Raw genomic sequence first — 27,179 nt, 5'->3', positions numbered from 1 at the left:
TAACATCTTTGTAACGTCACATATTTGTGAGCAGGCCGGGCGTGGTGGTTGTCATCCTTCTGTCTCTGTACTGGGATTACTGGTGTGCTAACTGAGCCCACCATCTTTATGTGGTGGTGCACGCTTGTAATCCCAGCACTGGGGCGGGGGGTGGGGGGGAGGCTGACAGCCTCAGCTACTTAGTGAGGCCCTTTGCAACTCAGTGAGACCCTGTTTCAAAATACAGAATAAGCTAGACTGGTGGCGCACACTTGTCATACCAGCATCTGGGAGGCTGAGATGGGAGGATCACGGTTTGAGAACAGCCTCAGCTACTACTCAGTGAGGCCCTCTGCAACTCAGTGAGACCTTGTTTCAAAATAAAGGATAAAAATAGGACTGGGGGTATAGCTCGGAGGGAGAATGCCCCTGAGTTCCATCCCCAGTACCGCAAGTAAATAAATAAACAAACAAACAAATTAAATAAATAAATAAATAAATAAATAAATAAAAGACTAAGCTGGGTGTGGTGATGCACATGTGTAATCCCAGCATTGTGGAGGCTGAGACAGGAGGATCGCGGTTCACAGACAGCCTCAGCTACTTAGTGAGGCCCTTTGCAACTCAATGAGACCCTGTTTCAAAATAAAGAATAATAATAATAATAAAAGGCTAGAGGGGCATAGCCCAAAGGTAGAATGCCCCTGGGTTCTATCCCCGTGCCCAAAAAAAAAAAAAAAAAAAAAAATTAAATAAAATAAAAATATTAAAAATAGGGTTGGGGTGTAGCTCAGAGGTATAATGCTCCCTGAGTTCAATTGCTAGTACCAAAAAAAGAAAAAGAAAAAATTGAAGTAGGATTTAGTGTCATGCAGAGACTATAGCAGGCAGACTGCTTAAGCCCAGGAATTTGTGTTTTGGACCAAAACAGATTGGTCCACACCATTCCAAACATAAAAGGACTAAACACATTTGTGTTCCTTTTTATTTTTATCCAAACATCCAGTGGAAAATGATTTTCTCTGTTCAGTGTTTATTATTTCACCTTTCCTGCAGCAGAAACCAAGATATAAATTGGGAGAGTTAGTGAAATCACTCTATCAACAAGACTCTATTTCTTTAACGCAAAAGAGTAACGCCCAATACAACTTTATTTCAATTTATGTTTATATACATTAGGGATCTACAGCATACACAAAACAGAAAGGGTCAAAACTGGAAAAAAGAAAACTGCTAGGGGGAGCTGCTCTTCCTGGAAGACTATCATAGTATTTTTCCTGATATTCATTTTGGCCACTCCTATTTTTATAGCTCCAGTGGCACTTTATCTTTGTGCAATGTCAAAACTACTTACAAATGCTTTCCTCTCCCACCCCACAGAAATCCACAAACATAATTACCAGATGCTGACTAAACCTCTAAAGTAGTTTATCCATACCACCCAGAAGAAAGTAGGCAGCTCCATTCTGAACTAATTTTTTTTGGGGTGCGGGTCTGGAAATGGAACCCAGGGGTGTTCTACCTTCAAGCTACACCCCCTGCCCTATTTTTTATTCTTTATTTGGAAACAGGGTCTCACTGAGTTGCAGAGAGCCTCACTAGTAGCTGAGGCTGTCTGCAAACCCGGGAGCCTCCTGTCTCAGCCTCCCAAATGCTGGGATTACAAGGGTGTACCGCCATGCCTGGCTGAACTTAACTTTTAAATTCAGTAATTTTTAAGTCAGTACTTCTTTATAGCTTCCCCCTCCCAATGTGTGCTATTAATGCAAACAGCTCTTTACAAAGAGCTAGTAACAGCTTCAAAAGAAGCATTTAATAGGCTGATCTAAACAAGTCTAGTTGTGTCTTTTTTTTAACCCCAAAGGGCTTTTCTAAATACCAACTTTATCTATGCAGTTCCAGGAAAAGATGATCCATTTAAAGGAAAAGTCTAGAAGAACACAGAAAGCTTACAAAAGCAATAACAAGTGCAAGCATTGCTTATAAACACCTGAACTAGAGACCTACTGGTCCCCTTCTCTATGAATAGGAACTGGATCCAGGATTCCCCTGAACCACCTGGAAAATCCATTACCCAAAGCTCATCTTCCCACCGTGTGTGTGTGTGTGTGTGTGTGTGTGTGTGTGTGTGTGTGTGTATGTGTGTATGTTAAAGGGGACTGAACCCAGGGGTGTTCTACCTCTGACCTACATCCCCAGTCCCCCTCCCTCACCATTTTTAATTATTTAGTTTGAAACAGGGTCTCAAACTAGGCTGAGACTGGCCTTGAACTTGTCATCCTTCTGTCTCGGTACTGGGATTACTGGTGTGCTAACTGAGCCCAGCTGGTTATCTTTATCAAATCCTTATCAGAATTCTAATTGCTCAAGCTGGGGCGGGGCTTGGTGGTGCATGCTTCAAATCCCAGCATTTGGGAGACTGAGACAGGAGGATCCTGGTTAATGGGCAGCCTCGGCTACTTATTGAGGCCCTCTGCAACTCTGTGAGACCCTGTTTTAAAATGAAGAATAAAAAATAGGGATGGTGGTGTTGCTTGGAGGTAGAATGCCCCTGGGTTCCATCCCCAGTACTGCAAAAAAAAAAGAAAAAAGAAAAAAAAGAAAAAAAGAAAGAAAGAGAATTCATTAATCACTATCCCCACATCTGCCTTTCTCCAGGAAACAAATCAGAAGTCCATTTTGCAAAGCAGTTTGTCTCACTGATATAATTAATTCTAATTTTATGAAAACAAAATAATCAGATCTTAACTAGATTATATGATTTCTACTACTTAAATTTTTGAAATAACCCCAGGATGGAAAACTTACCAATTACCTCTACAAATTCATAATGCCACCTTTTCCTTCCCAAAATATGCAAATTTCATCTAAAATAATGTGTTGGTACCAATCAGGACAGATGATGTACTCAAATAAACACACATACACACTGATCCTTCCATCTCTGGTTGCAAATATGCCTCTAAAAATGTAAAGTGATACTCTGCCACACAAAATCATGCCTTTGTTTTTTGTTGTTATGTGTATATTAGTTTTTGTGGTTCTGAGAATTGAACCCAAAGGTGCTCTAACACTGAGCTACATCCCCAGCCTTACTTATTTTACGTTTTATTATTTTATTTTATAAATAGGATCTCGCTAGGCTGCCCAGGCTGGTCTTGCACTTGTCTTCTTCCTGCCTCCGCCTCCTGAGTTGCAGGGATTACAGGCATGTGCCCACCACACTGGCTCAAAAGCATATATTTGATAATAAATTATTTATCTGCTTTGGCAAAAGAAAGAGTGACCCAAGATAGCTGCATAAAATGTGGCAACTGAATTTCTAATAGTTATTTAAGAGGGGAAAAAGGAAAGCTTTATTGCCAAGAAACAAAACTCAAGGCTTCTAGCTGCAGTTTCAAACGTAGGATAAGTATGTAAACAAACAGATTTGCCAAAACTATGTAGTTATGATTCCAATACAAGAAACACATAGTTAAAGAGGCCTACAAATTTTTGATATTTCCTGAGCTGATTCCTAAAATAACTTACAGGAAAGGGCTGCTGTTGAGATATATTTATCCCAACCCCCACCGGTAGCTGTGCATAACCTTATCTGTGCTGTAACAAGATGGAAAGGCTCATTAGGGCTGTTAATTGATCCTTTAATCATTATATCAAAATCCAACAATACCACCAGATGGTAAATGTAAGCAGAGGGAGGATCCTCTCGACCAGGTCTGGTGCCGCCACAAGGTCTGACATGATTTGGAATACCAGTTGGCAGCACTTTGAGCCCAGTCTCTTATGTAATGTGGGGAGAAGCACACAAAACACATGGTGCCCCTCTCCCTCAGAGATGAGGGCATGCCGATCCATGAATAAGATAGGATTTTGAGGTCTGTTTTATTTGCTTTGAATTCTGTTTCTTGAGAAGACTAAAAGATAAATGCAAACCTGTCGAGGACTTCTGGGCATAGTTTCAAAGAACAGCAATCCGCATTTCTGATTCAACTTCCTCTCTTCTCAGTGGGTCTCAGTGCAATCTGGCCTCTCCCCCAAGAATACCACTAAGGTGCTCTTAACCACAGTTTAAACACACACACACACACACACACACACACACACACACACACACACACACACACCCTAAATGCCAAGTCTAATCTCGGCTGTTTTAATAGCCTTCATTCAAGTGTTACCACCTCTGTAAGGTTGTCTTTAATACCCTGCTCAATATACAACTCACTAAAATCTAAAATCACAACTCAGACAAAGCATAGATTTATAAGACCATGTTGGGCTGTAATTGTCTGCTGCCTCACTGGGCAAAAGTTTCTTCAGAAAGACATTTCTTCTCACGCTGAATGCACTGCTTGACATATGGTCAGTATCTGTGGGATAAATAGGCTGAGGTTTGCTAGGTTACCTAGGAAAACCCAATTATCATAGTTTTTCTTTGAAGTGCTTATCACAAAAACAAGCACACACACACACACACACACACACACACACACACAAAACGATCTAGGAAAACCCTGGAAGATTTCCAGGAAAAGTTTTTTCTTCCTTCATAGAATCAAGAAATCTACCTCAAAAGAAAAACTTCAACATTTGAATGCTATTATTTTGCTGACTTATCTGTAAACCTTTAATTCTCAAATTGTAAAACCCTGTTTCAAAATAAAACAAAAAGGCCAGGGGTATAATTCAGAGGTAAAATGCCCCTGGGTTCAATTGCTAGTACCACCACCCCCCCCCCAAAAAAAAGTAACAGTCAGTGAATACTCACCCACCTGCGCACGAGTGAAAACAGAAATATCCACCTCCTGCTAGGTGTTTTAGCTTATGATATCTGAAACATCTGGGGTATAACTGTACCCCAAACACACTGGAATAGTGCACAGAAGCTTACAATCTGACTTGCAACAAAACTGCCTTTGATACCAACCCTACAGCACTGACCAAATGAAGACCTATCTGGGAATACCCAAAGCTACCATTACTGTGGCAGGAGAACTCCGCCTCCAAACCCCTTCATCTTCGGATGGGGCTGTTCACAAGGCTTTGGGCTTCCCAGCACCTCTTCCTATCCCACCCACAGTTCTCCTTCAGTTGTTTTAACTTACTCTTGACTAGGGTCAGAAATTTAATTAGCAGAATCATGCAGTCAGCCAAGGAGAAAGGAAAGGGAAACAGAGAAAAGAGATAGGGATTATAAAAGAAAAGGAGGAATCAGGAGTAGCGGTGCATGTCTCTAATCCCAGTATTTGAAAGGCTAAGACAGGAGGATAGCAGGTTCAAGGACAGCCTCAGCAACATAAGGAAACTCTCAGCAACTTGCTGAGACCCTGATTCCAAACGAAAAATATAAAAGGGCTGGGGATATATATAGCCCAGAGTCAGAATGCCCCCGGGTTCAATCCCCAGTACCACATACACAAACAGGAAAAGGAGGTAAAGGAATCCTTTGCCTGGCAGTTTACAGCTACCCCACCCTTCCCTTCAGATTACTCGCAAAGCCTTAACAGTCTCCAGCACAGCAGGCCCATCCCTCAATTTCCACATTTTTTTCTTAGAATTTTCATCCTTTCCTCAAGGCCTATAGACCTGTGGATTTGCCCAAAGATCGCAGGTGACCCTTACCCAGACAGCCCACCAAGCCCAAGAAAATTCACCCTGGGGCAAGGAGAGCAAGCCCAGGCAGTAAAGGTTGAGATAATTTAGGGGCTGAACTGGGACCTTTGCCTCCATTTCCAACACTGTTGATTTGGGAAATATACTCTGAATTCCAAATTGCCACAAACTTTTAGAAAACAACCCTGTTTAGAATTGGGGACTGCTGAGTATTACTTCCTGATGATGATAAACATGTTATTACACATTTGTAAATGTTAAACTGTTGGATTTACAAAACATCTCGATTTTTTTTTTTTTTTTTTTTTTTGGTGGTACTGGGGTTCCTGGAAGCCCTTCTACCTCCGGGCTACACTCCCAGACCTATTTTTACATTTTCATTTTTGGAAACAGGGTCTCCTAAGCCAGCGCGCGCGGCTGGCTTCGAACCTGCGCTATCCTCCTGTCTCCGCCTCCCAAGCGCGGGGATTACGAGCGTGCGCCACCACGCCCGGCGATAAAACATCTCGATTTAAAGAGGGTGACCATATGGGTTACCCCCAAGCCTACCAAATGTCTGTTTACTCATCCAGAATTTGGGTTTTGTTTTGTTTTGCAGGTTTGGGGATGGAACCCAGGGGCGTTTGACCTCTGAGCTACACCCCCTGCCCTTTTTTTTTTTTTTTTTACTCTTTATTTTATTTTATTTTATTTTATTTTGGTGGTACCGGGGTTCCTGGAAGCCCTTCTACCTCGGGGCTAAACTCCCAGACCTATTTTTACATTTTCATTTTGGAAACAGGGTCTCCTAAGCCAGCGCGCGGCTGGCTTCGAACCTGCGCGATCCTCCTGTCTCCGCCTCCCAAGCGCGGGGATTACAAGCGTTCGCCACCACGCCAGGCCTTTTTTTACTCTTTATTTTGAAACAGGGTCTCACTAAGTTACAGAGAGCCTCACTAAGTAGCTGAGGCTGTCCGCGAACTGTGATCCTCCAGTCTCAGCCTCCAGAATGCTGGGATTACAAGCGTGCGCCACCATGCCTGGCTTGGTTCTTAATGACTATAAAATCAGTGACTTTCTAACCCAGTCCCTTGGTCAGACCTGGACTCTTCCCTGAGGGCTAGGAACTATTAGAGATAGTCTTCATATGACTCCAATAAAAAAAATCCCAACAGGACTCATTCCCAGTTTTTTCTTATAATCTGAGTAACCCAGAGAGGATGTTGAAATTTTTTTTTTTTTTTTTTTTTTTGGTACTAGAGGCTGAACTCAAGGGCATTCTACCTCTGAGCTAATAAACCTCACAGCCTTATTTATTTATTTATTTATATTTATTTTATAGTAGTGGGGATGGAACCCAGGGACGTTTGACCTCTGAGCTACACCCCCAGCCCTATGTGTTTATTCTTTATTTTGAAACAGGGCTATAATGGGCCCCACTAAGTAGCTGAGGCTGTCCCCGAACTACAATCCTTCTGTCTCAGTCTCCCAAATGCAGGGATTACAAGTGTGTGCCAACACACCCGGCTATGTTTATTTTAAAACAAGGTCTTGCTAAGTTTCTGAGGATCTCACTAGGTTTTTGAAGCTGGCCTCGAATCTCTGATCCTCCAGTCTGAACCTTCCAAGCACTGGTATTATCTGGGATGTTTTAGGAGTCTCAAAGCCTGTTTAAGCCTCCCTGCTCCAGGCCCAAACAAAAATCTCTGTGAAAGGTAGAATTCAGAAGCAGAGATCATGACTCTTCACCAGGCTGCCCTACTTTGATGGGCAATCTGTCTAAAGTCACCATTGTTTCCTGAAGCCTCCAATACACCCTTCCGAATAAATGCCTGCCTGGCCCTGGCAGGGAGCATTAACCCCTTTCAACCTGGTTCCCCCAGGCCAGCATCAGGAACCTAACTGCATAAGATACAAACCAGTCAAAAACAAACAAACAACAACAAAAAAAAAAAAGTTCCAAGAGTGAAGAGCCTGTGTCAAAGATAGTGGGAGCCCTCAGAACTCACACCAAAAGGCCAACAGGGATCTTAACGCAAGGGCCAAACCTCCAATTTCAAGAAAAAAGTTATTGTAGCCAAGGATATTAAGTCTGTCTTAAAGAAGCCAAAAAAAAAAAAATCCATTACACACACACACACACACTACACAAAAGCATGTTAAAAAAAAAAAAAAAAGAACAGTACCAGTAAAATTGCCCCATGGAGAGAATACCATACATGGAAAAAAAAGACACATTTTAAAAGAGTTTGATAATTAACTTCAGTTCTATGTTGAAAGATGTACGCCAAGAAAAAAGCTTTTGCCTAATTAGTAATGTACAGGGAGTAGACAGAAATTTTTTAAAAATGAAGCCATTTGTGTTGGTACACACTTGCAATCCCAGTACTAGAGAGTCTGAAACAGGAGGATCACAACAAGTTCAAGGCCAGCAGAAACTTAGCAAAGCTCTCAGTGATCTGATCTAGTGGGACCCTATTTCCAAATAAGAAATAAAATTGAGCTGAAGGTGTAGCTCGGAGGTAGAATGTCCCTGGGTTTAACCCTCAATACTAAAACAAACAACAACAACAACAACAACAACAACAACAACAAAATGGGGTCAGCTATGAAAAAAAACTAGGCAAGGAAGGGAAGGGAGCTAAAAAGGCTTTTATACATTCTTATACGGTTGAGAGGATCGTGGTTTGCAGACAGCCTCAGCTACTTAGCAAGGCCCTTTGCAACTCAGTGAGACCCTGTTTCAGCTTAGAAAAAATATATATAGGGCTGGGAGTATAGCTTGGAGGTAGAAGAATGTCCCTAGGTTCCATCTCCAGTACCCAGTACCACACACACACACACACACACACACACACACACACACACACACTATATATATATATATATATATATATATATATATAGAGAGAGAGAGAGAGAGAGAGAGAGAGAGAGAGAGAGAAGAGGCTTTTATAGGTAAAATGAGGAAGGGTAGAGAAGATGATGGGCATAAAAAAGGGGGGAGCACTGAAAGTTAAAGTAACTCAAAAGAACTGATTTGGTACACTGACTTGCTGGGCAATTTAATTTATTCCATTCATCAGCAAAAAAGCCCACTCTTTGGAGTCCACACTATGTGCTGGGCATGTTGTTATTTCTATAAAACTCACATTTGAAGAACTGAGTACTCAAAGACCTGATGTTAGTATATTAAGAATTATCGGAAGACTTCAAAAAGGGTCTATGTGGTTTTTCATGAAACACAAAACAAACATTTCAAATACAAGGCCAAGGCCGCCTTTGTGAGAAGGCGCAAGCAGGAAGCAGCTGGAAGCAGCTGGGAGTGTTACTTCCTTCACTTCATTCATTCATTCATTCATTCTCTCCTACACCTCTCCCACACCCACAGATCACCTCCTCGGCCCCCTGAGTGGCCTCATGCAGGATAAAAAGATATGGCTAGAGACAGGTGTGGTGGTGCACAGCTGTAATCCTAGTGCTTGGGAGGCTGAGACAGGATGATTACAGGTTCGAAACCAGACTCAGCAACTTAGCAAGGCTCTCAGCAATTTAACAAGACCCCGTTTCAAAATGAGAAATATTATAGGGTTGAGAGTGTAACTTAGAGATAGAATGGCCCTGATTCAGTCCCCAGCACAAAAAATATATATATATGACCAGAACTCTTCATAGCTTTTAAAGCTGAATTCAGGCCGGATGTGGTGGTGCATGCCTGTAATCCCAAAACTTGAAAGGCTGTGATAGGAGGATTCCTAAGTTCAAGGACAGCCTCAGCAACATAGTGATACTCTCAGAAACTTAGTGAGACCCTGTTTCAAAAACAAATAAACAAAAAATAATTGGGCTGGGAGTGTTAGCTTGGAGGTAGAATGTCCTGTAGTTCAATTTCTAGTACCACAAAAACAAAATAAGGCAAAAAGGAAATTCAGAACGTCAGACATGCCAATAAACAATCATACCATAAAAGAGACTGAGATGAAGGTTATAAGGCTATCACAGCAATAACTGGGAGTGCAGAATAGGAAATCATGCTTCCCACCAGGTAACCATGGAAGCCTGTGAAGTCAATGCAGGAAGAGGGATGGAGAAGGCATTATGAAGGTAGGAGGTGCATATATAAAAGTGAGAGAGAAAGATGAATTATGTATTTCCTGCATTTTCCCTTTACCCATGCGACGGCAGCAATTAGCCTCCAAGAAGTAGAGATTTCACCCAATAAGGGCGATATAGGTAAACACACAGATTTCGGTATCTTCAGATTTCCTATGGGTAGCAAATAAACCTCAACTGAATTAACCAATTTCCTGCCCCAGGTTTCCTGTCCTGGCTTCTGAGCTGGTGCATGGAGACCCGGGACCAAGGACTTCTTTGCAGTTTACATAGGCGGCTGCTATTTAAATTCTACTGGCCACTAAAATAAGTTAGCTACTCTAAGCTTGCAACACAAATACCCATTCCCACGGTAAGATAAAAGGAGGCTGCGCATGGAAATAACATATGCCTGTTACATCAGTCCCTCATTAAATGACTCCCCCCTTGCATTCCTATCTCATGGGGTCGATGAGGGTTAATTGCAAGGATGTATGAAAAGGTGCGGTGTCTGTCTGCCACCTAAGGTTACCTGGAATGCTGGTGCCTGGGTCCCAGTTGCAGCTGGCCATCCGTAGCCTCATATGGCTCTTCGACCTCATACACATTTGCATCGGCGTCCTCCATACGGCTGGAATTCTGCCATTCCAAGTTGGGAGCCTTCCCTACAGCCATAAGAAACGGCAGGTTCTCATACTCCGGTATTTCCTCATAATGGCGCACATTTTCATACTCTGGTGCGCAGCCACTTGTAACAGACTTGCAAGGCGCCTGGCATGATGACTCCCTGGAGAGCATTTGGTCATCTAAAGACTCAGCTCGCAGACCATTAGCCGCACTGGTCTGGCCACGAGACTTCTTCCTCTTCTTCTGAGATTCCAGGCTGTAGTTATCAGCAGAATATGCCTTGATGGGCTTACTTCTCTTCTCTTCTGTGACCACCAGGCCATGCCAACCACTCTCCATTTCTTTCCGCTCCCCGCAACTGCCCGCGGCCGTGTCTCCGAACGGGGGACTCCGGGACCAAAATTTCTGAAAGTCATTCTTTGTGAAACAGATGGACAGTTTCATGTTGAGCAACTTTTTCAAAGAGTTTTTCTTTGGCTGGTCCTTACAGGGCTTTGTGCACCTCTCCATATCCACAGCAGATAACGATTTCGCCCTAGGCTTGGTTAGGGCAGCAGGAGGCTCACTGTGTGAGGAGACGGTGACCAACTTTAAGGACTCTGGGCTCCCTAAGAAGGGTAAAATAGGATGAGGTAATTTCCACACTGGCTTCTCTGAAGTCCGTTTAGGCATGTCGAAGGAGGATGATATACCATGGTTTGAGGCACACAAATGCCCAAGGTGATCTCTTTCTAGGGCCTCCTCTGAGTTTTTTTCATTTGCAGGATAAGAACTTTTCTCCACAAGCTCCTCAGAGGCAGCCTTTTTAAGTACTCCGGCAGCCGGCAAGCTGTGTCTTTGAGGTTTTTTGGGGACAATCTTGGAGGAACTTTCCTCTTTGATTGTAGATTCCTTTTGTGTTTGAGGGCCGGGCACTCCCGAGTAACAGGCAGCTGGCGGATGATCCTGGCAAGTTAATTTGAGCTGCTTAGGTAGGCTCAGAGATAGCGTGCTACATCTTATAAAACTGGTCCCTTTGTCCATATCGAGTGATGTGCTCGAACCACCTACGGCTGTGCTGTCAGAAAGCACCCGAGAGTCTGTTTCTGAAGAAGGTGCCATTTTTTCAAAAGAAGAAGGTTCATGACCCGTGGCTTTGTGGGAATCGACTAAATCTTGTCTGTCACTACTGGAGTCAGTATTTGATTCACATTTATTTCCCGGCTTCATCTTGTCTACTTGCACCTGGTCACACAACACATTCTGTTGAAGAACACTGACCTCACTGTTTTTCAAACTATCTTTAAGAAGACAAGAACCGCTGTCTAAATTTTCAGGTTCTTCGGTACTCTCACTAGGAGCGTCTATATACTTCTGGCGTAACAGACGAGCAGCATGCGTCTTTCTGGGCTTGGGAGTTGGAAATTTGGGGGTACATGGTACTAAGTGAATTTCTAATGGACCAAGGTCTTTGACTTGGGTTTTCTTACTAACTCCACCAGGAGATATAGAAGTACTCCTTTTACCATTTTCCAGGGCTTTAGGTTCCAATGAATGAAAAGAACTATTGCTTTTTGCACTGCTGTCCTGACAAGTTTTTTGATGACTTTGAAATTCATCCCTGGGAAGCTGTCCGTTGCGGTGGTGAGGAGAAGGCTCTTTTTCACAGCTGGACGGAGAAGGTGAGAGATCTGCAAGTTCTAGCCTGAGCTGTCTGCTGGGATTACAGCTGCCATTCATTTCTGGGCTGTCTGTGGAGCTGTGCTTCTGCAGGCTACCGAAAGGCGATGCTTGTGGCGTTAAAACATCTTTCAGTGTCTCTTCCAAGATGCTAGCCTTTGAAATGACTTCACTCTGGCTCCTGAGCTCTTCATCATGAGAATCGCATTTACTCTGAGTTTTTACAGTCAAAGAGGACACGGTGATTTTACTTTTTTCTATATTTTCTTTCATTTCCAAGGGGTCTGGTACGAGCTTCTTTGCACACAAATTCTTTCTATTCCCAACCTTATGGACACACTCAGAACAGCAGGAACACCCTGGTGAAATTGAGTCGCTGCTCTTGTCCCCCACATTCTTACAAACGAAGTTGTTGGTGCTTCCAACTAATTCCAGTCTTTGCTCTTCCAAGTTCACGGTGATTTTCCTCGATGGTGACTGCCCACGATCTCGTACAGGTGAGCTCCTCACAACTTTGGGTTTCGGCGCAATTGCCGGCTTGGTTTTCTTCGTTGACTGTGGAGCGCTAGCACCCACTATGTCAGGTTTAGGTGCAATAGGAGGAGGAGCTGGCTTATCATTTGCCACTACGAACTTCGGCTTGGGGGCCAATGGTGGCTTCTTAACCTCTAGATGAGAAAAAATAAAATTAAATGAAAAATAACCAAAGTACAAGAGGATATATGATTACAATGAATGACATTCTTTACTTATAATAATATAAGCTTGCATACTAGTAGGCAGAGATTATGAGTGTGCACCACCGTGCTTGGCTTATTTTTTATTTTGAAACAGGGTCTCATGAAATTGCTGAAGGCCTTGCTAAGTTGCTAAGGCTGGCCTGGAACCTATGATCCTCCTTATATTTATTTTGTAAATGTCACAGGTCTAGGTCCTACCTCAGATAATCTCAGATTTCTTTTATGTTCCACAGGTGGTTACAATGTCCTTCATTAATAACCACTGATGTATGCATTTAAAAGAGAACCACAAGCCGGGTGTGGTGGCGCACGCTTGTAATCCCAGCATTCGGGAGGCTGAGACAGGAGGATCGCTGTTCCTGGACAGCTTCAGCTACCTAGTGAGGCCCTGTGCAACTCGGTGAGACCCTGCTTCCAAAATAAAAAAGAAAATATAGGGCTGGGGTGTAGCTTGGAGGTAGAATGACCCTAGGTTCCATCCCCAGTACCACAAAAATGAACAAATAAATAAATAAATAAATAAATACATAAATAAATAAATAAGGACCACAAGCTCTAGCACAGCAATTTTTCCTCAATATTACATGTAATGTATTATGTATGTACATACACATATTTTTGCAGTACTAGGGATTGAAACCAGAGGCATTCTACCTGGAAGCTATACACGCCAACCTATTTGTTTGAAATAGGGTCTCACTAAGTAGCAGAGGGCCTTGCTAAGTTACTGAGGCTGGCCACGAACCTGCAATCCTGTCTCAACCTCCCAAGTACTGAGATTACAAGCCTGTGCCACCACACCTAGCTTTAAAATATTTAATTAACATCTCTTATGCAATGCTAGATTTGTACAGATCTGCTCCCTACAAGAACTTTATAATACGTTTATCTATAAGACTTTCAGCCGGTTGTGGTGGCACACACTTGTAGAAAAGGAGTAGGCAGATAAGGAAGAGGCCTTGGTAGAAAAGCTTAATTTCCTGAGGGGCAATGAATACTAAGTAACTTCCAAGACTCCTAAAAAGAGACCAGCTCTTCCAAGGTTCAGAGATAAGAATGACCAAAGCTTCACAAAACCATCTGTTTACTAATCAACAAACCCAGGAGACATCCCTGGAGCAAGTCTGACACCTCTACTGAAAGAAGGAGACCCCCTCAAAGGACATGCAAATACCCTATGCAAATTTTAAGAACTGCCTCCCAGACTCCAAGTAACAGAGGACTCACAGAGATATATAAACCCCTAGACCAGTCATCAGGACAGTTACCCACTCTGGGAACCCCTCCCGGTTGGGGAGCTTTCCTCTATCTCTCTCGCAGTTTGCGTTAGCTTTGAGAGAAGGTGGGGTGCAATTGAAGGCACTTGGCCCGGGATACACTCGGGGAGTGACCTGAAGGCCTCTGCTAGACATCAAGGCCGACCAGGGCCCCTAGGGGTGACCTGCACTTCTTTTCTGACAGATCGTGTGGACTTTGGGAGAAAGCAGCTTGCAAGTGAAGGCATTTGGCTTGGGCTACCCTCAAGTATTGTCCTGAAGGCAGCTGCTGGGCACCAGAGTCCCAACAGCCCTTAGGGGATGCTCTGCCACTTTTCCCTATTCCCTGCTGTTTCCAATAAACTTCTTGCTCCCCTTCCTGTGGTCTGTGGGTGTCATTCTTTGCTCGTCGCAGACAAGAATCCGGTAAGGAAATGCCATGTTTCTTCTCAAGAAACCCCGTTTCATCTTAAGGAAACGCTGTGTTTCTTCTCAAGAAACCCCGTTTCAGTAATGCCAGCATTCGGGAGGCTGAGACCAGAGGATCACAGTTCATGGCCAGCCTCAGCTACTTAGTGAAGTCCTCTGCAACTTAATGAGACCCTGTTTCAAAATAAAGAATAAAAAATAGGGCAGGGAGTATAGCTAGGTCAAATGCCCCTGGGTTCCATTCCAGACCCGAAAAAAAAAAAAAAAAAAAAAAAAAAAACCCTAAAAAATAAAAAGACACAGAAAGACTACATATCTTTATTTCTACTTTTTCTTTTCTTTTTTCTTTTTTGGTCGCACTGGGGATTGAACCCAAAGCCATTCTGCTTCCAAGTTATACTCTCAGACAATTTTATTTCTTACTTGGAAGCAGGGTCTCGCTAAGTTTCTGAGGCTGACTTTGAACTTGCAATTCTCTTCTCTCAGCCTCATGTAATGATAACTGTATGCCACTGTGCCAGCTTATATTTCTCTTAAGTTTCTTTTCTTTTCTTTTCTTTTCTTTTCTTTTCTTTTCTTTTCGTGGCACTGGGAATGAAACCCTAGGGCATTCTACCTCTGAGCTACACCTCCAGCCCTATTTTTTATTCTTTATTTTGAGACAGGGTCTCACTGAGTTGCAAAGGGCCTCACTAAGTAGCTGAGGCTGTCTGCAAACTGCAATCCCCCTGTCTCAGCCTCCCAAATGCTGGGATTACAAGCCTGCACCACCACGCCCGACTCTTCTCTTAGGTTTCTTTATGACCTTCTACCACCAACAATTACTTATCAGCATTTCCCCAAGAAGACTTGAGGTCAAACATGTCATCACTTATGCTTCTTCTGTATGTTTATTCCTTCACCAGGACCTAACATTTCATAAAAACTTCATAATTACTAAAAAAAAAAAAAAAAAAAAAAAAATTCTCAAAATATCTGCTACTGCAAAGGACTGTTAGTTAGACTTTGTTTTATCTATTTGAACACATAGAGGCTTTGATATTTCATTTGGTGTTGATTTTCTTTTCAACAAAGGAAATTAGTCATAACACTCAGGAAGATATTACATGGAACTGAGTAAAAAGAAAAGAAAAAAGAAAAAAAAAAGGGCAGGGTGCTCTACTTCCTTTTCCCAACCCAGAAGGAATTTTCCAAACCTCTAATACTCTGGATACAACCAAAATTGTATGATAACACATGTCTTCTCACTTAACTCTCAGGCATGAGGTTATTATAAGTAAGAAAGAGAATTCTTTAAAATAATACAAATTCCCAAAGTAGGCAATATTCAATTAGCTGTTCAATAAGCAATTTTTTGTTTTGAGGGATTGTAAGGTAGAAAATAATTCCAAAACTTTCACAAACTTGCTATAATGATCTATTAAACTCTCAATCTATCAAGTGTGTGTTGCCTTAAGACTTTTCCCAGTCTCCCATCTTACTCAATTAAAACTGACAGACTGTCATGTTGATTTTGTCTTATTCTTGGGTGTATGTGTTACTAGGGATAGAAACCCAGGGGCACCCTACCACTGAACATTTTAATTTTTATTTTTTTTGAATTAAAAAAAAAACAGGGTCTCCTTAAATTGCCAAGGCTGGCCTTGAACTTGCCACCTGTCTGCCTCAGTCTCCCAGATACTGGAATTGTGACATGGCCCCTGGATCTCATTTTTACCATTCTTGAAACATCCTACTTCTAAGATGAAGAGTTCAGGAGATGCATCTACATAACAATGTGCTTAAGATTTTTGAACTGAATACTTTAAAATGGTTCAGATGGCCGAGCATGGTGGCCCATGCTTGTAATCCCAGTGCTTGGGAGGCTGAGACAGGAGGATTACACAGGTTCGAAGCCAGCCTCAGCTACTTAGTGAGGCTCTCAACAACTTAGTGAGGCCCTGTTTCCAAATAAAATATAAAATAGGTCTGGGAGTATAGCCCAGAGGTAGAAAGCCCCTGGGTTCCACCCCTAGAACCACCAAAAAAAAAAAAAAAAAAAAAAAAAGAAAGAAACTTAGTGAGACCCTGTTTCCAAATAAAATATAAAATAAGTCTGGGAGTATAGCCAGAGGTAGAAAGCCCCTGGGTTCCATCTCCAGGATCACAAAAAAATAAAAAATAAAAAATAAACGGTTAAGATGGTAAATTTGTATTATGTGTACTAAACCACAATTTTTTTGGGGGGGCAGAGGTACTGGTGACTGAACTCAGAAGCATTCTACCTCTGAGCTACATACCCCAGTCCTTTTTAATGTTTTTATTTAAAAAAAAAAAAAAAAAGGTCTTGCTAGGTTGCTAGGAGTCCAAGTTGCTAAGGTTATCATTGAAAAACCTATGATTCTCTTGTCTCATCTTCCCAAGAACTGGGGTGACAGGCTTGCACCCCCATGCCCAGCTTAAATTATTATTATTATTTTTTTTTTTTAATCTCTGGTACCATATTCAACCTTTTCTTTGAGTGTTCTTCCAAGAGAGATGACTTCCTGTTTCTTACTGTCACAGAAACTAAATCAACTACACAGGAACTGAGGTTGACTCCCAATAAATATAGCAGAGCGTTATGTCGCTCAAGCCCTTAATGCATACTCTCTGAATTAAATACATAAATGAGCTTGATGTGATGATGCATGCTGTAATCCCAGTACCTGGAGGGCGGACAGAGTTCAAGGACAGCCTCAGCAAGTAGTGAGACTCTCAGAAGCCCAGCAAGATCCTGCTTCAAAATAAAAATTAAAAATAGGGCTGGGGGTATAGTTTGGAGGTAGAATGCTTCTGGGTTCAATTCCTAATATCACCATAAATAAGTAGATAAATGAATGCCTATATACATACATATATACTTTAATATGTCTCAGTGACTAGAAATTCCTTTTTAAAAGAAATCACTATCCATTCAATAACAATATTTTGAAAAGTAAGCAGAAACAACTTCAGTAGGATTAGAAATAATAGAAAAAAGTGCTCAATTTTGTCACTGGTACAGCAATACCCAAAATCTTTCTCCTCCTCCTCCTCCTCCATCATCATCATCATCATCATCATCATCATCATCATCATCATCATCATCATCATCATCATTGTACTGGGGGTAGAACCCAGAGACATTCTACCTCCGAGCTACACCCAGCCCTATTTTTTATTCTTTATTTTGAAACAGGGTCTCACTGAGTTGCAAAGAGCCGCACTTAAGTAGCTGAGGCTGTTGTCAATCCAATCCTGTCTCAGCCTCCAAATGTTGGTATTACAGGAGTGTGCCACCATGCCTGGCCATCATTATTCTTTTTCTTGGCTCTATTTTGAAAGAAACATAACTCAAAAAAGTTATAAGCCATTATATTATGGTGCACTCCAATGTCAAACTCTTGAAATAAAAGCACAATGTTTGCTGGGTGTGGCAGCACATGCCTGTAATCCCAGTATTCAGGAGGCTGATACAGGAGGACCACAGGTTTGAAGCCAGCCCCCACAATTTAGCAAGACCCTCAAGAACTTAGTGAGAACCTGTTTCAAAACAAAAAAAATAAAAAGGGCTGGGGGTATAGCTCAGAAATAGAATACCCCTGGGTTCAATCTCTGGCACCCGGGGACAGATTCATATTCATTCATTCTCATTCTCTCTCTCTCTCTCTCTCTCTCTCTCTCTCTCTCTCTCTCTCTCTCTCTCTCTCTCACACACACACACACACACACACACACACAGAACCATATTTGAAAATGAATCCATTACCTTTTGATTTTAATACTGTATCAACAGTTAAATCCATGTTTCTTTAGAGCAGTGCAACAAATCTTTTATTTACACAGCTGTTTGGCTCCAGAGAAATATAAGGTAAGAAAGTAAAACACTGGTACCATTTTTACTATTTCAAACATACTTGACATCTGCTATACACAAATGGCTGTGGTTCTTGTGCATGCTGTCCTGGCTACTGGACCAGCCACAGAGTATGACATTATTGAGACAGTTACCTGTACATATTAAAAACACACACCTATAATTATCTCACACTTATCATATGCTGCTTGGAATAATTCTAAAATCTCTACTAAATGTCCACTCTTCCACAGATGCAGAATAAAGAAAGCTCTTCCTCAGAATACAAGTACCTGAGATATTCTACAACAATCTTCCTATTTTCTTAAACTAACCCCCCAATACAATAGATTAAATTCAAAACAAACATCCCAGCTCACAATTACAATAAGTTCCCCAAGAGTTTTGATGAATTTGACTCTTATGACAAAAAAAATACCATAGTTAACTTGGAAGAACAACTGGCAACTTTACAAGAATGCAGTGGGAATAAAACCCCAGTTCTCTTCTGTATTCCCCATCAATATATAAGAATGTATTATAATAAACCTTATCAGATGGGTAAGCAAAAAAGTAGTTAATGCTTCTCAGGGAGCCACACTAAAACCCAACTAACTCAGCTAAACACAGGAAGTGTCCCTCTTTTAAAAACACCACAAAAATGTCCATGGATTTCTTTAATTGTCAAGTTGATAAAATATAAAAATAGCTTGCAGTCTTCTAGAAATGATTCAAATAAAATCATAAACTTCCAGTGTGGGCCCTAGAAATCAGCTTTACATATATAAATGTGAAACATTCTATACCTCTTCATTATCAAGTGTTAGGACTGGAATTGAAAACTGATACGTGTGAGGTATGAATATTTTAACTACATTTGACACGCCAAAGAGGGGGAAGATCTATAATTGGCTGGAAGGATTTTAAAAGTTCTAACCACTTATAATTTAAATTAATTACACTGGCTCAGTAATTAAAGAAAACTTGAACAAAGGCAAGGAACAGATTAAAACAACCCATTATGTAAGTGGGAAGCTCCTTTTAGTAAAGAGAATTTATAAATAATATAACTACAATAAGTGCATGCTGACGTATCTCTTATACATACACAAAGCGTCAAAAAGAAAAGATCCACATCTTCTCTAGAAACACTTCACTACTTTGCTTTCTTACTTCTATTGGCTAATTTCTTGCCGGATTAGTTGCAAGCTGATTAAGCCTAGCAGTGCAACACTCCACTATTTCTAAGCTTTAGAAATAATACAAATCAGAACATTTAGAGCGCTGTTTGACAGTTTCGGGTTGCAGGAATTTTAAGCAAATGCCAAGAAAAGCAATGAGAATCTACGAAAGTGCTGAATCTAGATGTAACTTTGAGAAGAAGCTTTAAGCCACTTTCCTATAAAATTTCTAATCAAAGTTTCTCTCCATGTGGACAAAAACATTTTTAAAAGCTCACTTATTACATTATTGAGTTCTGGTTTCAAAATTAACCGATATTCTTACAAAGTGACTGTACCGCCACTTTGGTAATTACTCTGGGAAATAAAACTGTTCCTTAAAAATGTTCAGCAATACAATGTTCCGCGTTGCTCCAAATCTACACAAAGGTATATAGAGGCGTTTGGATAAGAGGAAAAGTTTATAGGAGGCAGGCAGAGAATAAGGCTTGTTTTTCAGGTCGAAATAGAAAAAAGGGAGGAAAAGCCAAGGATAATCCTACCACTCTACCATCAGGTAACAGGGTTACAACCACGAGGCCATGAGTAACAATGTTTAAGTCTCTTTATCTAATAATGGTAAGAGTTTCCAACCGATCCTAGATTTAAAGCGACTCTGCCTAGTGGTCGTGTTCAGAACTCTGGGAAAACTTCCCTCTCCTAGAATAACTGATTTCTTATTATGGGGATCGACATACACTCCTCTCACACGCGAAAGCCTACTGTAGGAAAGGTGAGCAAAAGCTCTCTTTGCATTCCGCGTTTCTCCGGGTGCAAAGAGCCTGCGGCACAGGTCTCCCCAGGAAGGGAGATCTCAAGAGATCCCAAGAGATCCCGCGTGCCGGCGGCAGGAAGGGGCGCGGGCGGAGGTGCTGGGGCGGTGCAGCCCACCTGAGAGCCGGGGCGAGCTGCGGGGCGCCCCTGCCCAGAAGCGCTCCCACCAACTTCCCAGCGGCCGCCACTTACCCGCGGCAGAAGTCATGATCCCCCGCGCAACTCGCTCGCGGCTCGCGCCCCTCAGTCCATGTTCCCCTTTCAGTCCATTGTTCCCAAAGTTGGGGCAAAAGAGAAAAGCCGCCGCAGCGATCGCATTCTGTCCGGCGCCTCCGCGGAGCAGCCCGAGCGCCGCACAAAGGAGGGAGCCGGTTCGGGCTCCCCGGCGGCGCTGCGGGCGCCTGGCGGCGGAGGCAAGACGGCGAGCACGAGCGCCGCCCCGCCGCGCGGCCGACGGGCGGCCAGGCGCGGGCACGAGCAGAGCTCGCCGCCGCTCCGCTCAGGGCCAAAAACATCAGTGCTGCAGGCGCCCCCTGCTAGTCGCAGCCGAAAACGGCGGACAAAAGACTCAGCCTCTTCCAATCGGAGAGCGGGAACTTCCTCTAGCTCCCGCCTCCACCTTCACCCTCTAAGCCAATAAGCGAGCCAGAAAAGGGGGCGTGGACTGTAAGGCATGCTGGGAGTTGTAGTTTTCAGCACCCACGGGACGGGCTGGAGCAGAAGCCTCGGTGCACGCTTGTTCTCCTGCCTGCCTTCATTTCCCATCGTGCTGAGGCGGGTGGCATGGCGGAGAAGGATGACACCGGAGTTTGACGAAGAGGTGGTTTTTGAGGTAAGGGGAAAATGGCGGTGGGTATAGATCCCCTTTGTTTGAGAAGGATGAAGGGGAAAGCGAGCGGGCGAAGCAATCCCGGGGCGAAGGACCGGCTGACGCGCCCTCAAGGGCCCGGACCATTCAAGAGCCGCAGCTATTGCCCGGCCTAGTGTCGCCGTCAGAGTGACAGGTGTAGCCGCCCCGCGAGCCCGGGCCGCGCCGGCCCCTGCCTCAAGCCCTCCCAGAATTCCCGGTCGGAGTCGGGGGCCGGGCCCTTGGGTAGGAGCCGGGTCCCCTGCTTCCCCGAGGTGGCAGCGCGGAGGGGGACTGAGCCTGGCTGGGGCGGGGCCGAAGCGTGCATCCTAGATACTACGAAGGCAACTTAACCTGCCCCCCTATTTTCATCCTTGAATTTTGGGGTCAGTATCCAGTAGTCTCAGCTCACTGTTCATGGTCAAGGTGTGGTCCTCTGAATAAAGGCGGCGGGTGCCAGTTCTAGCGGGGGTTAAAGTCTATGGGTGTGGACCATTTAGAGTGCGTGTTTAGGGGCAGCACTCTAGGTTCCATTCTTTTGTGCTTTGCTGTTGCGATAGGTGCAGCCAGTTCTGAATCAAGGCTCTGGATGAGTGCTTTTGTGTAGGACTATTTTAAGACGTCCTCTGCCATCTTGAATGAAAAAATGAAAAGAAAAAAAAAGGCGAGTGGTTTTGATGTCGTTTTTTCCATTAGACAGGTAAAAACTCTCATCCCTGTACATATGCATTGCTTAGCTTATCTACTGGATTTGGAGAAATTAAAAAGAAGAGATAAAAAGGAATGACCTATGTTATACCACGGGAGAATGAGGCGCTGGCACTACGGAATGTTACATGTTGCAATAAGTGCGACTGTCAGTGGAAGATTGATTTGGAAACGGCTGCCTGTGCTTGTGGCCTCCAAGTAAATGATATCCGAGGTGAATCTTGAATAATGAATCAGATTTAAAAGATAAGGAAGAAAATGTATTGCAGGGAAAGAGTTCTTAGTATGCCAGGGGGCAGGGGTTTGGAAGTACTTGGTTACGGTGTTTGGTTTTGTTTTTGTTTTTTAAGGGGCTAGGGTGTGGTCTGCAGCTTGGTAAAGTGGTTTGATGTGTCTACAGTGTAGTAGGAAAAAGTGTGGCCATTTTGCTGGAGTGAAGAATCTAAATGCAAGGAGTTCTCTAGAGAAGATAAGGGTCTGAGTTTGGGAATCAAAGAAAATAATGGAATAATGATTTGGACAGACATTTCTAAGGTAAGGTAAAATTGAATGGAGGAGAGACGGAAACTGAAGGAGAGACAGAAATCTAAGATGCTTAGATTTCTAAAGTAGAGGAAACTGGTGGCTGTATTTTGTATCCTATTATTCTCTCATTTCTTATTTTTCTTTTATTCTTGTTCTCATTTATTTAGTAGTAATAATGGCTCAAAAACATTTTGTAGAAAATAAAACAAAAAATTTAAAATTATCCATTATCCCACCACCCAAAGATGGCCACTATTAACAGTATGGTATGTGTTCTTACAGACTTTTTCTAGTCAAGTGTATGTTTATATCTGTATGTGATATTTTAACATAAAATATATCCACATTAAATTTTGTATGTATTTTTCACTTACTTTATCATGAAATATCCTATTCATCACTTGTTGAAAACATTATTAATATTAAACTGTCCTTTTATTTAATATATCATAACCATTTTCCCTTTATGAATAGATTGTGTCAAAATACCATTGCTGCCAAAACTGATATAAGTCCATCGTTTAACTGCAACTCTTAATTTCTTAATTTCCAGGATTTAGTAGGTCAAAAAACATGAATATTTTAATAGTTATGTACAAAGGTTTTATACCAATTCACATTTCTATTATAATAAGAGAGCATTAATTTCACCAATTCTTCTGTGTGTGTGTGTGTGTGTGTGTGTGTGTGTGTGTGTGTGTGTGTTACTAGGGATTGAACCCAGGGGCATTCTAACTCTAAGCTATACCCCAGCCTTATTTTTTATTCTTTTTTTTTTTTTTTTTTCCCTGTGGTACTGGGGATGGAACCCAAGGACTTTCTACCTCCAGGCTATATTCCAGACCTATTTTATACTTTTTTTGGAAACAAGGTCTCACTAAATTGCTGAGAGCCTCACTAAGTAGCTGAGGCTGGCTTCGAACCTACACAATCCTCCTGTCTCAGCCTCCCAAGCGCAGGGATTACAAGCATGCACCACGATGCCCGGCTTATTCTTTATTTTTAAACAGTCTTACCAAGTTGCAGAGAGCCTCACTAAGTAACTGAGGCTGGCCTCAAACCTGAGATCTTCCTGTCTTAACCTCCCAAGTACTGAAATTGCAAGCATATACCACCACACCCAGCTTAATTTCACCAAATTCTAACCAACAACCTTTAGCTTTCTTTAATCTTTGCTCATTTGAGAGGCAAAAATAACATTGCATTGTTCTAATTTACATTTGTACATTTATACATTAGCCATTTTTACTTATTTGATTAAACATTTCTCTTTTCTCTCTGTCTTTTTTGTGTTTATGGTGGGGATGGAACCAAGTTTTCTCCCATACTAAACACACACTCTACTGAGCTACACCCCAGCCTAGCTTCTTAAAAATTTGACGTAGAGTCTGGAGGGTGTGATTCAGATAGAATGCTTGCCTAACATTTGTTGAAGCCCTGGGATCAATTCCTAGGATAGCAAAACAAAAAAAAAAATTTTTTGTGTGTAGTACTGGAGATTGCACGCAGGAGCATTCTACCTCTCAGCTATACTCCCAGCCCTATTTTTTATTCTTTATTTTGAAACAGGATCTCACAAAGTTATGGGGGGCCTCACTATGTAGCTAAGGCTGACCATAAACCTGAGATCCTCCTGTCTCAGCCTCTCAAATACTGGGAACACAAGCATGTGCCACCATGCCTGCCCCCCAAAAAACAATTACATGAGTTCTCTGTATACTACTAACCCTTTATCATACCTGTCGATTTTTCTTTCAATTATTTTCAGTGTTTTACTCTTTGTCATATACTTTTTTTTTTTTTTTTTTTTGGTGGTACTGAGGTTCCTGGAAGCCCTTCTACCTCCGGGCTACACTCCCAGACCTATTAATTTTTTTATTTGGAAACAGGCTCTCTTAAACCTGCAAGGCTGGCTCAGAACCAGCACGATCCTCCTGTCTCCGCCTCCCAAGCATGGGGATTACAAGCGTGCGCCACCACGCCCGGCACCCCAGCCCTATTTTTTATTCTTCATTTTGAAACGGCTTCACTGAGTTGCAAAGGGCCTAATTAAGTAGCTGAGGCTGTCCTGGAATCGCAAGACTCCTGTCTCAGCCTCCTGAATGTGCCACCACGCCCTGCTTGTCATACACATTTTTATTGCAGCATAATATACATAAGAAATGTACACAGCTCGTAAGTGTGCAAATTGATGTATGCTCATATTATGGGTACCCATGTAATCAGTATCCAGATCAGAAATCAGAGCATCACAAGCACAGCCATGGGCTCCCTTCCATTCCTCTTCAGTCATTGATCCCCCCCAAAGATAATCAGTATTCAGACTTGTAATACCTACCCTAGACTAGTTTTGTCTGTGTATATTGTATATACACTGTGCAGTTCCATTTACGTGGTTTTTTGTGCCTGTGTTTTATTCTCTCCGGCTTCCTTTGTGAGGTTCCTCCATATTGTCATGACTTTTATTTCAACGTAGTATTTCATGTAAACATGACCATTTATAAATCATTCCTCTGAGGATGGTCATCAGGTAGTTTCTAGTTTCCATCATTATGAATCAGTGTTACTGTGAACCTTTCAGCATGCAGTTTGTTATTTATTTCTGTTGCATAGCTACATAAATGGAATTATTGGGTCATAGAAAAAACATATGTTCCCATTACATAGACAGGGTCAAACATTATTTCAAGCCAGGAATGGTGGCACATGCTGTAATCCCAGTACTTGGGAGGCTGAGACAGGAGGATCGCAGGTTCGTGGCCCTCCTCAGCTACTTAGTGAGGCCCTCTCCAATATAGTGAGACTCTGTTTCAAAGTAAAGACTAAAAAATAGAGCTAGGGATATAGCTCAGAGGTAGAATACCCTTGGGTTCCATCCTCAGTTCTAGAATAAGAAAACAAAACAAAAAACATTATTCCAAAGTGGTTGTACCAGTTCATACTTCAGCCAGCAATATGTGGGAGATCCCATTGGTCTGCATTCTTACCAAAGCTTGCTAATTTTAAGTCTTTTTTTCATTCTGGTGGCTATGTTCTGGTCTCCTTGTGATTTTAATCCGTATTTTCTTGATAAGCAAATTAAGGTATTTAATATGTTAAATGGTCAGTTGTATACTGTATATATCCATTTTCCTGTAGCAACTTCACATTTCTTATGTATTTTTCTACTAGGTTTTCTCTTATTAATTTGAAGAAATTATCTTGGGGGGGGGTACTTGGGACTGAGCCCAGAGGCATTATACCTCTGAGCTAGACCCCAGTTCTTATTTTTTATTTTGAAATAGAGTCTCACTAAGTTACTGAGGGCCTAAGTTGCTGAGGCTGATCGCAAACCTGCAATCCTTCTATTCAGTCTTCCAAGTACTGGGATTACAGGTGTGCGCCACCATGCTTAGCTTGAAGAAATTATTTATATATACATGTTGCTAAAACCCTCTGATGGCTGTATATGGCCCCTGCGCTCTCTTAGTGTCTTTGAATGAGCAGAAGTTTATTTATTATATAATTCAATTAACTCTTCTTTTATAGTTAGTTATTTTAAAGAAAATATTTGCTTTCCCTTAGGTCACGGAGATATTGTATCTAAAAAAATTTTTTTTTTTTTTTTTTTTTTTTTTGGTGGCACTGGAGTAGAACCCAGGGGCTTTTCTACCTCCAGGCTATACTTCCGGCTCTATTTTATACTTTATTTGGAAACAGGGCCTCACCAAGTTGCTGACAGCCTCACTAAGTAGCTGAGGCTGGCTTCGAACCTGTGTGATCCTCCTGTCTCAGCCTCCCAAACTGAGGGATTACAAGTGTGCGCCACCAAGCCCGGCTTGTATCTAAAGTCTTTACTTGACCTTTTGCATTTAGTTGTGCCATCCACATGGATGGTTTTTGTGTGGTATCAAATCAAGATCAACGTGTGTGTGTGTGTGTGTGTGTGTGTGTGTGTGTGTGTTACGGAGAATTGAACCCACAGGTATCCTACCTCTAAGCTACACCCCAAGCCAGTTTTATTTTTTTATTTTGAAACAAGGTCTTGCTGGGTTGCCAAGATAAACGTCGTTTTGCCATATGGATGCCTAGTTGACCTGACACCATTTACTAAACAGAGCATCTTTCCCCACTGAACTGTAGTGTTGTCTTTGTCATCAATTCTGGTACCCTTTCTGTCTGGATCTGTTCTGGACTCTCTTCTGTTGGTCATTCTTGTGCCCATACCATGTTATGTTAATTAATAAAACTTGATACTAGTCATTAATATTTGATAAGATAAAACCCTTCAGCTTTATTTTTTTCCAAGATTGCCTTTGGCTATTCTTGGCTCACTGCATTAACATATTAATTTTGGAAGCCTGTCAATTTCAGTTAAATAGAAAAAAACTCTAATGAGATTTTATTGAGATTGCTTTGAATCTGGATTCATTTGAGAATACTTGACACCTTTACAATATTGAATCTTTCAATCCATGAATATTTATTGTTGCTTTTTTTTTTTTTTTTTGCATTGGGGATTGAGCTCAGTGCCATTCTACCTTCGAGGCTACACCCCAGCCCTAGTGTTTCTTATTCTTTTTTTTTTTTTTTTTTTTTTTTTTTGGTGGTACTGGAAGTGGAACCCAGGGGCTTTCTACCTCTGGGTTATACTCCCAGACCTAGTTTATACTTTATTTGGAAACAGGGTCTTACTAAGTTGCTGAGAGCCTCACTAAGTAGCTGAGGCTGGCTTTGAACCCGTGCGATCTTCCTGTCTCCGCCTCCCAAGCGCGGGGATTACAGGCGTGCGCCACCACGCCCGGTGCCCTATTATTTTTTAACTTGGAAACAGGGTCTCACTAGGTTGATGAGAGCCTCACCACTTGCTGAGACTGTACTTAAACCTGCAAT

General features: G+C 42.1%; 2 protein-coding genes across 2 annotated transcripts in view; one reads left to right on the top strand and one right to left on the bottom strand.

The window, feature by feature from the left end:
- Nucleotides 1-18,183, bottom strand: part of FGD6 (FYVE, RhoGEF and PH domain containing 6) — a gene marked incomplete at both ends in the record, with an annotated part of 122,759 nt that extends 104,576 nt beyond the window's left edge. Inside the window, 2 exons of the mRNA XM_080704818.1 lie at nt 10,199-12,620; nt 18,147-18,183. Of these exons, the coding sequence (XP_080560944.1) occupies nt 10,199-12,620; nt 18,147-18,183 (2,459 nt within the window). The remainder of the gene's footprint in view (nt 1-10,198; nt 12,621-18,146) is intronic.
- Nucleotides 18,184-21,011: 2,828 nt separating this feature from the next.
- The window catches only part of VEZT (vezatin, adherens junctions transmembrane protein), a gene marked incomplete at both ends in the record, with an annotated part of 87,665 nt that continues 81,497 nt past the window's right edge, over nt 21,012-27,179 (top strand). Inside the window, one exon of the mRNA XM_080705788.1 lies at nt 21,012-21,059. Coding sequence (XP_080561914.1) covers nt 21,024-21,059 — 36 coding nt within the window. The remainder of the gene's footprint in view (nt 21,060-27,179) is intronic.

Source organism: Muscardinus avellanarius (genome assembly GCF_963383645.1).
Source record: "Muscardinus avellanarius genome assembly, chromosome: 11".
Lineage (NCBI taxonomy): Eukaryota > Metazoa > Chordata > Mammalia > Rodentia > Gliridae > Muscardinus > Muscardinus avellanarius.
The sequence above is the reverse complement of the archived record's forward strand: the minus strand, read 5'-3'. Positions and strand labels throughout refer to the sequence as shown.